At 44.1% G+C, this 12,486-nt stretch overlaps 1 protein-coding gene across 7 annotated transcripts in view; it reads right to left on the bottom strand.

The window, feature by feature from the left end:
• Positions 1-6,154: 6,154 nt before the first annotated feature.
• LOC119378843 (obscurin) overlaps positions 6,155-12,486 on the bottom strand; it is a 177,822-nt gene continuing 171,490 nt past the window's right edge. For all 7 annotated transcript variants that reach the window (XM_037647871.2, XM_037647874.2, XM_037647875.2 and 4 more), the window contains 8 exons: positions 11,634-11,795; positions 10,452-10,626; positions 9,712-9,994; positions 9,287-9,473; positions 8,852-8,927; positions 8,611-8,760; positions 7,323-7,514; positions 6,155-6,495 (listed from right to left, as the gene is read on the bottom strand). In XM_037647871.2, the coding sequence (XP_037503799.1) occupies positions 6,456-6,495; positions 7,323-7,514; positions 8,611-8,760; positions 8,852-8,927; positions 9,287-9,473; positions 9,712-9,994; positions 10,452-10,626; positions 11,634-11,795 (1,265 nt within the window). In that variant the 3' untranslated portion in view covers positions 6,155-6,455. The remainder of the gene's footprint in view (positions 6,496-7,322; positions 7,515-8,610; positions 8,761-8,851; positions 8,928-9,286; positions 9,474-9,711; positions 9,995-10,451; positions 10,627-11,633; positions 11,796-12,486) is intronic.

Here is a 12,486-nt window from a genome sequence, read left to right as displayed (position 1 = left end):
AAAGTATTCTTATTGTTACAAATCCGCAGGTAAGCAGAGCTTGAACAGCAGTGATAACCTGCGGCGTTTTGTGCCGCTAGAATACGTCTGAGACGTTTCCTGGCGGCTCAGGTTCTCTCAGAGAACAAATGGTAAAAGATTGCACGTTAGTGAATATGTTGCCAACGAACGCTTTACGCCAGCAGGTAAGTAAAATATGAAAAATCACTGCAGTTTTATGCCCTCAAATAACTGTGAGCGCGGACTATGTAGTTCATCGTCTGTACACGACGCCCCACAAACAATGTCGCTACCAACGTTGTTGCTGCTGTACACTTGTCGGTGGATGCGGTATTACGAAAACAATACGCTTGCGGACAAGGTAAGACTGCACAGCGGTATTTGCGCCATCGTGCGGAGGCACTTGCAAGTAGATGGTAACCAGCTAGCTGGTCGCCAAGTAGGCCAGCTGGCAGCGACACCAATAAACTACACAAGTGTCAAGCAAAAACAACTAACAGCGCAGCAGTTAAAGAGCTGTTATATTAAGCAGCCAAACAAATCCCAATAAGTCGTTTAGAAATGAAACTAATACGCCTTGAGCAAGAAGATTTGTATCTTGTGATACAAAGAGGTATTTTGTTAAAATTAAACAAAGCTGGTCGCAGTTCAGAAATTTTCAAGTAAACACATTTCTACATAGGCCTTTGCTGCTTCATTATATAGATCTATAACAGCAAACTTGCAAATGTATCGAAGTATCTTAAGATACAATTGGGAGGTATCGTATCGGATACAATTATTCCGCGAGTATCTTGTATCTGTATCTCAAATACTTCTCGACCGAGTATCTTGTATCGTATCTCGATACAATTTCAAAGTATCTTTGCCCAGCCCTGGATTGACCGGTGGGAATGAGTTGAAGAGTAAAAAGGGGTGGGGAGCACCTCTGGCGTGTGGATGTGTCGAGGTGCACTGTTAGATGAGAGACAGTGAAAGGGGGATACTTGGAGTGCCGGACTGTGAGGCTGTATACGCGTACATCTTTTTTTCCTTTTCTTTTTCTTGCGCTTTGCGCGGGGAAAAGCGAAGTCCTGCCAGCATTCATTTCCGGTAATTGGCTTCAGCTGCGATGGATTTGGGACGTCTGTCCCGTCTTTCTCAGTTCCGCTGATGCAGCTCGCGTCGCAGCCAGTACAATCAGTTTTGTTGAAGATGGCTTGGGTACGCTCTTCCGGTCGCGCTATTGTGTTCGTAATGCTGCAAACATTTTCACGAACCGCCGGTCCCCATCGTCGGCTACGGGCCACACGCTCGGAGGAGTGGGGCGTCAACAAGACCGTTTTTTTTTCTTCTTTTTTCGGCAGCCTAGTACGCCGGCGGCTTTTCGAACATGTGGTTTCGCTTTGAAGTCGCGCGCGCGCCACCGTTAGCGGTTTCGAACTGGCTTCGGTCAGGTCTTTATCCCTCCCGTTTCGGACTGCACGTGTGTATGGCACAAAGGCGGCAAAGCGCAAGAGCCGACGGACCATTCGCGTTCTTACTGTCACGTGACTCAGCCGGCCACGGAAACGGGCGATGGTTTTGCTGGCGCCACGGATAGCGGAGATATGTATTTCTGTCGTGATGTTGATTGGGGGACACCTGTTACTGGATTTCTCAGCTTGCGTCGTTGTGTTTTTGGAAGCGAAATGCTTCCTGAATAAAAGATTTTGGGTAGCCGTTCCTGGCGCGTTTCCTGAATATATCGCGTTTTTATTGTTTTTCTTTCTAAAGTTCTGTGCTGCAGTGCGTTCCGGCTCTTCGCATTAATATCTTTACTACTGATGTATTGCGGATTTTTGTGGGGTTCTAAAGTGAACTGAAAACATCGACTTGTGTAGGTGTGTTTGCACAGTTTCATTTGCAAGTTACAAGGGCATCTAAAAACGACAGGGAGTCTTCTGTTTCAAGGGTGAACTGAATACTCGTTGGATAAATTTAGATGAGAGAATAATTGTGACTTATGACCTCTTGACGCTCGAATGACAGTCGTTGAGACGTATCTGTTAAAGATTTTTGACTGGGGCTGCAATGAATTAAGAGCTTGTTCCTCGATGTGTTTCATTGTTATATTTGCCATGGCGACATACATGGGCACAGGGTTCCAAATAGTGAAACGTTTATGAGAAAGTTTGCATATTTAGCAAAATTAATGCATTGTGATAAGGCAGAAAAAGAAGATTCGCACCATATGTCTATGGAAGGGCCCAAGTGCTTCAAATGCTTTTCTCCTTTTTTTTCGTTTTGGAGGATCGATAGTTACCTTGGTTCGGTCCTGCCAATTAGAATTACGTTAGAGCTCGTCTGCACGTAAAAAGTGGCGCTAATGGGTAACACCGTGAATATAAAGGGCATTTTAGCGGTGACACGTGGCTATATACTTTATAGCTTGCCGTTGAATGAGTGCCTTCATTTTCATTTTGTGTTTTGTCACGGCCGCTAGATGAAAAAGCTTTATCCAGAGGGCGTGGTTTTGTAGAGCCCATCTATATGATGAAAAAAGAATGTTTGTCGGCAAGGAGAGCGTACATTATTGACTATTTAAAGGAAAACAAAGGTGCTCCGTGACGGACACAATTCGTGTTCACTATAATATCAAGGATTTAAGAAAAAGTAACGAGAATGCCACCGGCATCGCAACAGGAGATGTTCTCCACAGCGAGTAATGCATTGAATGTACATGAAAGCGCTTGTTATTTCTATAAAATGACTTTTATGACGTAGAATTTGAAAGAAGTTGCACATTCAAGACAAAAACAACATATATTTATTGCGCAATTTCGTCGTCGCGCCATTAGTGCCATTAAATCAAGCCATGTGACACCGACAATTTAATGGTATTTAGGCACTTGATATCTTAATCTCTAATAACATTAGAAGCGTCCCAGTGAACCAGGTATAATTTGCATGTGTGCAGGTAAGTGCATTAGATTTGCCCGTGTGAACCGGATAATAACGTTACAAACGGTAAACAACACTGCGAACTCTTGTTCTGGACAAACATGTATGTAGCACTGCGTACACAGGTGGATGAGCTGCTATACGTAATATTTTTCATGTCACATGCACTGTGCACCGACGTCTGTGGCCAAGTCACGCGGCGCATTATCATTGTACACAGCCCCTTTTAGACTTCCCCCGAGAATCAAACAAATAAAAAAACAATAGCTTGTTTCGAAGATTCCGAAATATCTCCTTGCTCTATTGCAATAATCAGAGGGGGCAAGAAAAGAAGAGGGGTCAAACTGACGACCCGTGAAAGCATCTTTTCTTTCGTCCAAAGCCGCTTCACTGGAAGTGAACGCAGAGCCACAGAGCACGCGGGGGGGTTACAACCCCCCCCCCCCCCGTCGGTGCGCCACTGGAATGCTTATACCACACATACTCACCATTGAAAATGCTTGAGGCCCATGTACTTAGATTTAGGAGCACGTTAAAGAGCCCCAGGTAGTTGAAATTTCCGGAGTCCCCCACTACGGCGTCCCTCATAATCATGTCGTGGTTTTGGGACGTTAAACCCCAGTAATTATTATATTATTATTGTTGTCACTTCCCGACAATACCAAGGGAGGTTTTTCCAACAGCTGTATTACGTTGTGTGCGGTCTAAACCGCACACAAATTCGCGGCGGCATATGTTGGAGGCGAGGGCATGCCGCGAGCGCTTGACGTGTAATGACTTGTAAAGTTGGATCACGCGGCGGGGCGGTTCCTTTATTTTGGTCGGTTGTGGTAGTTATACGAAATAGCATATTATTTTGTTCCGTATTTATATCTTGTACTCATAGATGAGCAGGATTTATCGGTAACCTTCTTTGTTTTGCTTTTTTTTTTCGTCACCGTGCACGCACCAATGTATCGATCGCACCACTCAGTTAATTCAGTCGGGTGTATTTCACGGTGCAGTATTTCACGGTGCGTATAAACGCACCGTGAAATACTGCTTCATTGTCTCATTGTATTATAGTGTATAAATACCTTCGACGGTACAAAAGTAAGAATAAATATAAGCTGCACGCACAGAACCGCGATGCGCCTGCCCTTAAGTTCTGCAAGATAGTCGTGCTAGCTGGTTCTCGTCCGAAGTGTAAGTACTTTCTCTTCGCTAAAGGAAATACTAGGCATATTTACAAATGAAAGTTGGCTTTCTGACTGAAATATTACTTTTGGTTAAAAACTGATGCCGGAATCCCTGGTAAAGTTGGCCTTAACTTTTCAGTTCTTACCTAAGACCGGCGACACATTATTTCTATAATAAAATCAATTGGAAAGGTTGCTTGACGTCACGGAAATTAGCGAACGTAATTGGATGGAGGACTTATGCGAATTGTCTTTCGGTCTGACAGCGATGGCAGTGGGCGGAGCTTATGTTTTTTCTTAAGTTGTAACCGACTATATGCGGCAATATTGTCGGTGGCTAAGTCAATCTCTCTCACATCTGTTTTAAATAAGCGCCCTTTATTATTTTCCGGCATAACTGTAGTATATCTCGACGCATAGTCGTCAGTGGCGTAGCCAGAAATTTTTTGCGGGGGGGGGGGGGGGTTGCAGCCATACTTTATGTATGTCCGTGTGTTCGTTTATATGTGTTTGTGTATATATATACATGCAAAATTGAAAAATTTCGCGGGGTTTGACCCCCCCCCCCCCTCTCCTCCGGCTACGCCCCTGATAGTCGTCTCTCGTTCGCTTGCGCTCCAATCCTTGATTCAATTAAACTATATGAAGCTTGCTCTAATATTCTGTTGTTATTGTTAGCATAGTATATACCGTAAGGAAAAAACATATAAAGAAATAGCTAGCTCCGAAGTGATCGACGGGGAGTAATCGCGTCGTTGTTTTCCACAACAGAAATGGCGTAGTCTCCTCTTCGTATCACACAAGGCGGTATTTATTGGCACTGTTCATTAAAAAAAAAAAAGAAACACCTTTAAAACTTTTTTTTTTTTTATGACGACTGCAATCGCTAAATCTAACCTGACCGTGTCTGGAGCGCTAAAAATTTTTACAGATATGTAGTTTACTGATAACCAAATTTCGAGATGTGTTGTTCAACCCATTCAGGATAGAAAGAGAGGGCAACGACCATACATTCTTGTGCAAAGACGCAGGTATTGTTGCAGCTTTTGAGAGCTAACAATTCGACCAAGACAAGAAAGGTATATACCGCTATAAGCTTTCGTTAAGATGTGTTAAAAGACCCCAGCAACTTTATTTTTTAGCTTCCAGAATGGCAGTTAATACTATTAAACTACATGAGGTACAAACAGTTAAAATCAACTTTCTTTTATGCGCTCTCGCCACGACGAAGCGATGCCACGCGATCCAAACTTTTGACGTACGAACGATGGCAGCGCCGGTGATTCCAGTGGTGAGCCTCGCGCCCACATTCAATGTCTCCCTACGTTCGGCACTTAACACCGAAATATTTCGTATGCCACCGTAGTGAGACTGCTACTCAAGTCTGTTGCACAAGACATGACTAATGGGTTTTGGACCAGCGGACCTGAAAAAAAGGAGGAAAAAAAGACGAAGGGCAGGCATAGGACGTTACTGTTTTTATTCCTTTTCTTCAGTTCCGTTGGTCGAATTCCCAGTAACTACGAACCAACTAGCTCAGTTGATTACAATTCTGACAATACATGACTTGGGATGGAATTCATCCGGCACTATGTGCATCTAATGGGCCGTTAGGGCAGATCAGTTTGCGACCGCTGCCGTGCTATCAAAGACGCTATAGTGCGTATGCATTGTGCTCGCACTGCATACGTGCGGGAGCAACAGGCTTCAGGCTTGTTGCGGGAGCAACAGGCTTCTCAAATGGCAAAAATCAACGCCGGAGCATACTCAGAGGACTTTATTTTGGGTCCTTGACCCAATCCGTGATGTGCTGCATTAGCAGTACAGGCTATGGCACACTCTTGTACGATACCTAGCTGCACTCGTGGCTTTGAGAATGCTGCTATGTTCACTGTTCCGTCACTGTTCCTATCAGAACGGTCCACCCTTCTTTCGTTTCCCTTTGCCTTCTCTTCGTCGCAGGACAGCAGGTTAGGGCACGCCGAGCTCTCTGCAGCCTTTATCTAAATAGATCCCCCCTCTCCTTCCTGTCCTTCGTGTAGCGCCCAACTCTGTACACATATAAATATCTTTATTTTCAACAATCCAAAAACTCAACAAAACTGACGAGTATGTGAAGGATGGCTGGTTTCCTTTACCGCCACTTGTCTAGCTGCGCTTTAACAAATATTTGCAACCGAGCGCAGTGTCAGCATGATGCACCCCGACAAACGACGTCGTCCACATGGCCGGCTGCACGCGCTCAGCCGGAACCCATGTGCATGTGTAATGACAAAATCAACATGTAACAGCCATTTGAATTTTTCAAACAAACAGGACTCTCCACTCTTGCGTTCCAATCCGCTTCGTGTTCATTCAAGCATCCCCACTTGATTCCGCGCTGGATAAAAAGCATCTGGAAAGAAAGCAACAAGGTAAATGCAGGCTGCGATGACCGTATGACTTGAAAGTTTAAAGTAAATACGCAATCACAACAAGCGTTTATGCCTAGCCTGTTTTTTTTTTTTTTCGCTAACACACAGAAAATGTTCAGAATCTTACATTTTAAGCTAGGCTACAAAACACTACGGATATAAGATCGACCAATCACAACTGTCACGAAAGTTATAGAAATTGTTCGTACACCCGACGTGCTGTGGGAATATGCGAACGCGAAACTTTTATGAGCCAGCAAGGAGAAACGACGTATTGCGACAAAAGACGCGCTACAGATTTCAGTGTCGAGCACGTACTTCAGCTAATATGGTAAACCTTACAGATGAAGGACATCACTTATTCAGCGTTAAAAGGCGTTGAATCACAAGGAGTAACGTGCCAGACCGTGTAAAACGCTCACAGCGACGCGTTGAAAGACCCGCAGCAAATTTAGCAACTTCTATGTTCATCGCAACTATCGCTGGCACCCCATCTTTTTCTCTTGCACTGCGCGTTCTGAAACATAGGGTGGCTTTTCATCAATGCTACGACAGCGATCGCAGTGGTAAGGTTGGTTGATATTGGCCCATTTCATTGCTCCCTACCTGAGTGTTGTAATCAGTCGGCTTTCTCTCGCGGAGCTTTGATATTGGTATAAAACTCGTGAAAACGCGCGGGACGTCTGCAGACCGCATCTCGTGTCTCGCGCATGTGCTTTTCTGGGAGTATTTATTGTGGGAGAACTATGCTTGGACGTTTGTAGCTAAAGGGCATTAGCAACGCACACGCAAGCGTTATGCTTCGTACCTTGAGAGCTGCAGACCGATCAGCTTCGAAAGCCTATCGGCAGTGCTGGCATTCTTCTTCTTCATGTGGAAATTGGCAGCGAACTCTTGGAGCTTGTGCGACAGGAAGACTGAATTCTCGCGCTTTCGAAGCATGAATTCACTTGGAAGCATCCACTTGTTCTCAAGACATTCCGAAACTGCAGGTCGTTTTCTGAGAGAGAGAGAGAGAGAGAGAGAGAGAGAGAGAGAGAGAGAGAGAGAGAGAGAGAGAGAGAGAGAGAGAGAGAGAGAGAGAGAGAGAGAGTCAGTTTTTGTATTGATAACAAGATTTTATGTTGGAACTGTTTGCAAGAACAGACCACCAACACTGGTGCTAGACTGAAGACAGCTGGCAATGATGAAGGCACTTACGAACGAAATGCCAGTGTTTAAACTTTTACTAATTTGGCCCCAAGACTTAACAGGTGTGTAGACTGTATGCCGTGCTTGTCGCGTTGTCTTAATGTCATTCTTCCGTCAACGGGTAACTTCGCAGTGGCTGAATATGAGCGATATGCATCGTCCAGAGCAACACACGTAATGGATGACCGAATAGAAAGTACACAAACAGATAAGCAAACAAATTTGTGAACGAACAGATGATCATTTCATCTTCTAGCAAACTGCGCCGCAGACGGGACACAAAGAAAGAAGGAAAAGCGACAGACGAAAAGAGAAGTTTCCCGCCTGCTGCGCAGTTTGGTAGAAGATGAACCCGTACCAACTGGCCCAGCTTTCAACGCTTGTTACAGATGATCATTTGACGCGTCTGTAGACATTTCAGAGAGCTACGACTGTAACACAAGCACTCTGGAATCTGAACCTCAGTGAGCTTGATGGACACATAGCTTGCAACTTTATGTGACCTTTAGTGACCTTTACTGGCCGTAATTTCCGATATTTTCTGGTTTTATTACAGTTTATGGCTTTGCATTCGATCGGTAAATCAGCCTTGCGAAAATACGCGATGAGAATAGAAGCGCTGCATACTTGTGCCATGTTTCACTGCATTCGGACGGTTGGCAACCACAGGCATTGTTGGAACACTTTCCAGAATTGCTTTTGCAGTTCTAATACAATCGAGGTTGTTATCTGGTTAACAATAAATTGACGCTGTGTTCGAACAGTTGCAGCTATCGCCCTTCCGTTCCAAGTGCACGAATAAAATTATGTCAGTCTTCGAATTTTGGATACGATCTTGCGAGTGTTTTGTTGGCATGAAACTTGTTCCGTTGTATAGCCTAAACAAAACTCCAAGGGTGGCTTACTCAGGTGTCCTCTTGAAGATTTGCATGAGGAACCTCGTTGCCTCTGTCGATGCTTCTTTGTACAGCTTGTCGAAGTGGTACCGCACATACAGAATGTTGGTCTTCGTGTCCTCTTCATTGATTCCGAGGAATGGAGAGTAGCCGCTAAGCCTGCACAAAATTTCGAGAGGCTCCGTTTGCGAAAGCTGCGGGCGAACCGAGATGCCGATGCAGGCCTAAGCGTCTGGGTTAGCATACTCACAATATGTACGTCAAGACGCCGACTCCCCAGACGTCTGTGGCGTGGCAAACCTCGTTTCCTTTTAGCACCTCCGGGGCTGAAAAGAAAAAAAGAAGACGGGGAAGAGCAACGATTGATTATCTAATAGCTGAAATTCAGTTATTGCACTAGGTGTCAAAATGATAGCCTAGTTCACTTGAACTTCCTAGTGGGCATGTGCGAAAAGTAAGTGACTGTATTAGTAATAAACGCACGTACGTTTCATGGTGCGTGTTCAGATCTGGACTTGAACTTTCGAACTTAATTCATTCAACACATCCCAGGTTACTTATCTTATATCCAGAAGTGCTTTAGATGTCAAAAAAAGAGAGAAAAATCATGACCCACATTTATCGTTTGTCCCTTGTTTTGTTCCCTTGTTTTGTTCTTCAAGGTTTCGACTGTAACAGTACTAACCGAGATACTCTAGGCAGGCGCTTGTGTCCAAGGGAAGAATTTTTCCGGTTCTTGGCACAAAGTTCGCCGATCCGAAGTCTACCAGCTTTATGTTGCAGCTGTGAGCATCGGTCAGCACCACGTTGTCAGGTTGAAGTTCGATGTAGCAGATGCTGCGGAAGTGGAGGTACTCCAAGCCGTCCAAAACCTACGAACAGAAAGAGGGCACCGGCATCTTGTTAGCTGGCTGTAACATCGATGTCAGGCATGTTGCACTGCGTTTGACTAGCTTGAAATTAGTGCCATAAACATACATTCAAGTAAACGATGTGGAAACGTTTCCTTAGTCGATAACTTATGCGGATATCACTTTCAGCTCGGGCTGTTCATTCATCACCAGTGGTTTTCAAATGTCACCACTGCGCTGCACAAGAAAGTGTACGCACCTGCTTGATGATGCGTACAACCATGTCCTCGTTGTACGTGTGGCGCATAGAGAGGTAGGTGAGCACGTCCATGCCACACAGCTTTTCCAAACCGAGAACGACCACGTCGTCGTGGACGCTGGCAGTCTTGAGGCAGATGACCCGCTCGTGCCGAAGGCTCTTCAAGACCTCGTACTCTCGGTGCGCCGACGTCTCGGGTTCCGTGTTAGTCAAGACGACCTTCAAAGCGAGGCTGCTGCCCAGCTTCTTCGACGTACCGCTGACGACAGCACCGAACCTTCCACTACGGGTAAAGAAACGTATTTCGTAAGAACCGCGATATTATTTAAACTGAAAAATAAACAAACAAGCTGACAAAAAACAAACAAAGAAATTGACACGCGCACAGACACACACACGCACACACCCTATCACGGGCGTGTATCCTGTAGACGCATGTGAATGTTCTGTCTTTTACTACTGGCTGTGAAGAATACATACAAGCCTTCAAATCTGTTTGGCTTAAAGTGAAGTGAAGCATCAATTAATGGTAACGAATTATGCAGCTTGAAGTTGCTTTCTGTATCACCGACAACAAACTACTGCGTACGCGCTCGGGCGTTGACACCGCACTCTTTCAACTATAGCGGAATAGCGCATTCGAGTCTGACACTTCCGTGCGCAGGCACCTGATCTAAGTATATTCGTGGCTGAGACAAAGTGGGCCCTATGCAGCATACGCATGGTGTCGTAGTACTTACACGGCGAGCTCTGAACTGAACGTGTACAACTCGCTGAGCCCTCCTGATTCGAGTTGCACTGGCGATGTTTCTTGACTGTAGTCGAGCGGAACTCTGGCCTCTTGCTCATGTTCTCCTTCGAATATTTCTTCCTGGTGCTTGTGCTCGCGAGAGAGCTGGATCTTTTGTGTCGTTCCTACAAGAGGCGAGAGAGTGGAAACGTTTACGCAGGATAATGACGACGTGTTTGCGTCCTGCCTTTAAACGAAACAGTTCGCGAAGCATCAATCAGCATGATGGAACTTGACAGTTTGTTTTCCGATAAGAGATACATGAATGAAAGGAACTTCCCCGTCTACTTTCGTATGCTTTCTTTGACACCTTGTTTTGCACCTGAAACCAGTACCTGTCCTGCTTCTCTGGGCTTTTCGTTTTATCTCCCCAAACTGAGCAAGGTTGCTTGATTTAAGAAATGGCTTACACATCTTCTGTTAATTTTTGTTTTTATTTGTTAAGTCATATGCTTTACTTTAGAGCATATACTATAATTTAGTTAGATATTTCTTGTCTGTATTCGGTTTTGTCATTACAAAAGTAAAATATGAATAACTCATAATAATAAATTATTCAGAACAGATTTTCTTATATATGTAAACATTTCTTATATTGTTGTAGGAAAGTAAACATTGACTTCAATCGTTTTCTGTTTAACAGCGTTGTCCAATTGGTGAATTCAAACGGACAAGTTTTGGACGTATACATTACATACGTAGTTTGCTAACATTAAGTAATTAAATTCCTTGCAACATATTTAGTGTTACCATTCATTTAGTCGTGCAGCCTGACATTATTGATTAATTGTGCAATTTTTTGACAATGCTATTCGGCTTGTAGAGCTTATGCGAGACACCAGAACGTCAGCCCAAATTCGGCTTGCACCAAAGCCATTCAAGTGTACGATGGTGAGGCTCTCACACCACCGTTAAAAAAAAATCTATCTCGCTGAGGAGATCATGAGAGAACAATTGACAATAGAAACAATGTGAACAAAGTGAACTTAAAAAAAGAACTAGTTCCTAGAAGGATGCGTGCCTTCACATACTGAAACAATTGAGACTGCCTCAAACACAGGAAACGCCGGTTGTTCCATTGCAATTTATTGTTGTGAATCAAATGGAATTCGGTTGTGAAAAGCAAACTTACCGTCAGCTTCAGTCGTACAAAGCTCGGACGGAAGGCTGGGCTCGCTCCACCCATATTTGTTCTTGGCGCTTACACGGAACGTGTATGACGTGGATGGCGTCAGATCGGAAATCACCCAGAACTCTTGCGTTATCACATCGGAAATCTTCGTCCATTCTCCTCCTTGAAAAAATAAAAGAGAAAAAAAAGAAAGACGCTTTAAAGTATGCAAATTGCGTTTTCAGGAGAAAAAATAAAAATACAACGAGGGAAAGAGAGTCGCGTAGGCATCGACTACAGGTACATTTGCCGTTCAGCGAATAGAAATCAAGACTAAACGTAACTGTCTGGTCTAAGAGAGCGGTTTACTTTTTCTTAGAAGTTTATGCGTGATGATTGTCAGTTTTGATTCTTATCTCACATATATTCATCGACAATTTCGTTGTTCTATTAGTTAATGAATTCAAATGTTCAATATAATCGGGTTAGAATCTTTAACAGATGTTCAAAACTCGCCGACCTTATGGGCAGGGACAATTTACGGCTTTGAAGAATAGTGCGTTGGGCGAGGAAGGGCATTTTATGTTAAAACAAAACAAAACAAACAAACACCAGGGACAAGGTAGGCAGAATAATAATATAATAAGAGTATATATAATATATATACTGCAAAGACAATAAAATTTCTAGTTGATAGTCTGCGCTTGTCTCGTGGTTTTCTTCCTTCCTTGTCCCTGTTATTCTTTTTTTTTTGCGCGAAATGCCCTTCACAATTTATAGGCTCCGAGAGTTTCTGCTGTGGGGAAACAGCGCTGGCCAGGAGGCACTATGGAAGTTCGGTTGTGGAACTAATGCTGCCACCGTTCGGCAGAGA

Source organism: Rhipicephalus sanguineus, chromosome 1 (assembly GCF_013339695.2).
Source record: "Rhipicephalus sanguineus isolate Rsan-2018 chromosome 1, BIME_Rsan_1.4, whole genome shotgun sequence".
In the NCBI taxonomy this organism is placed as follows: domain Eukaryota; kingdom Metazoa; phylum Arthropoda; class Arachnida; order Ixodida; family Ixodidae; genus Rhipicephalus; species Rhipicephalus sanguineus.
The sequence above is the reverse complement of the archived record's forward strand: the minus strand, read 5'-3'. Positions and strand labels throughout refer to the sequence as shown.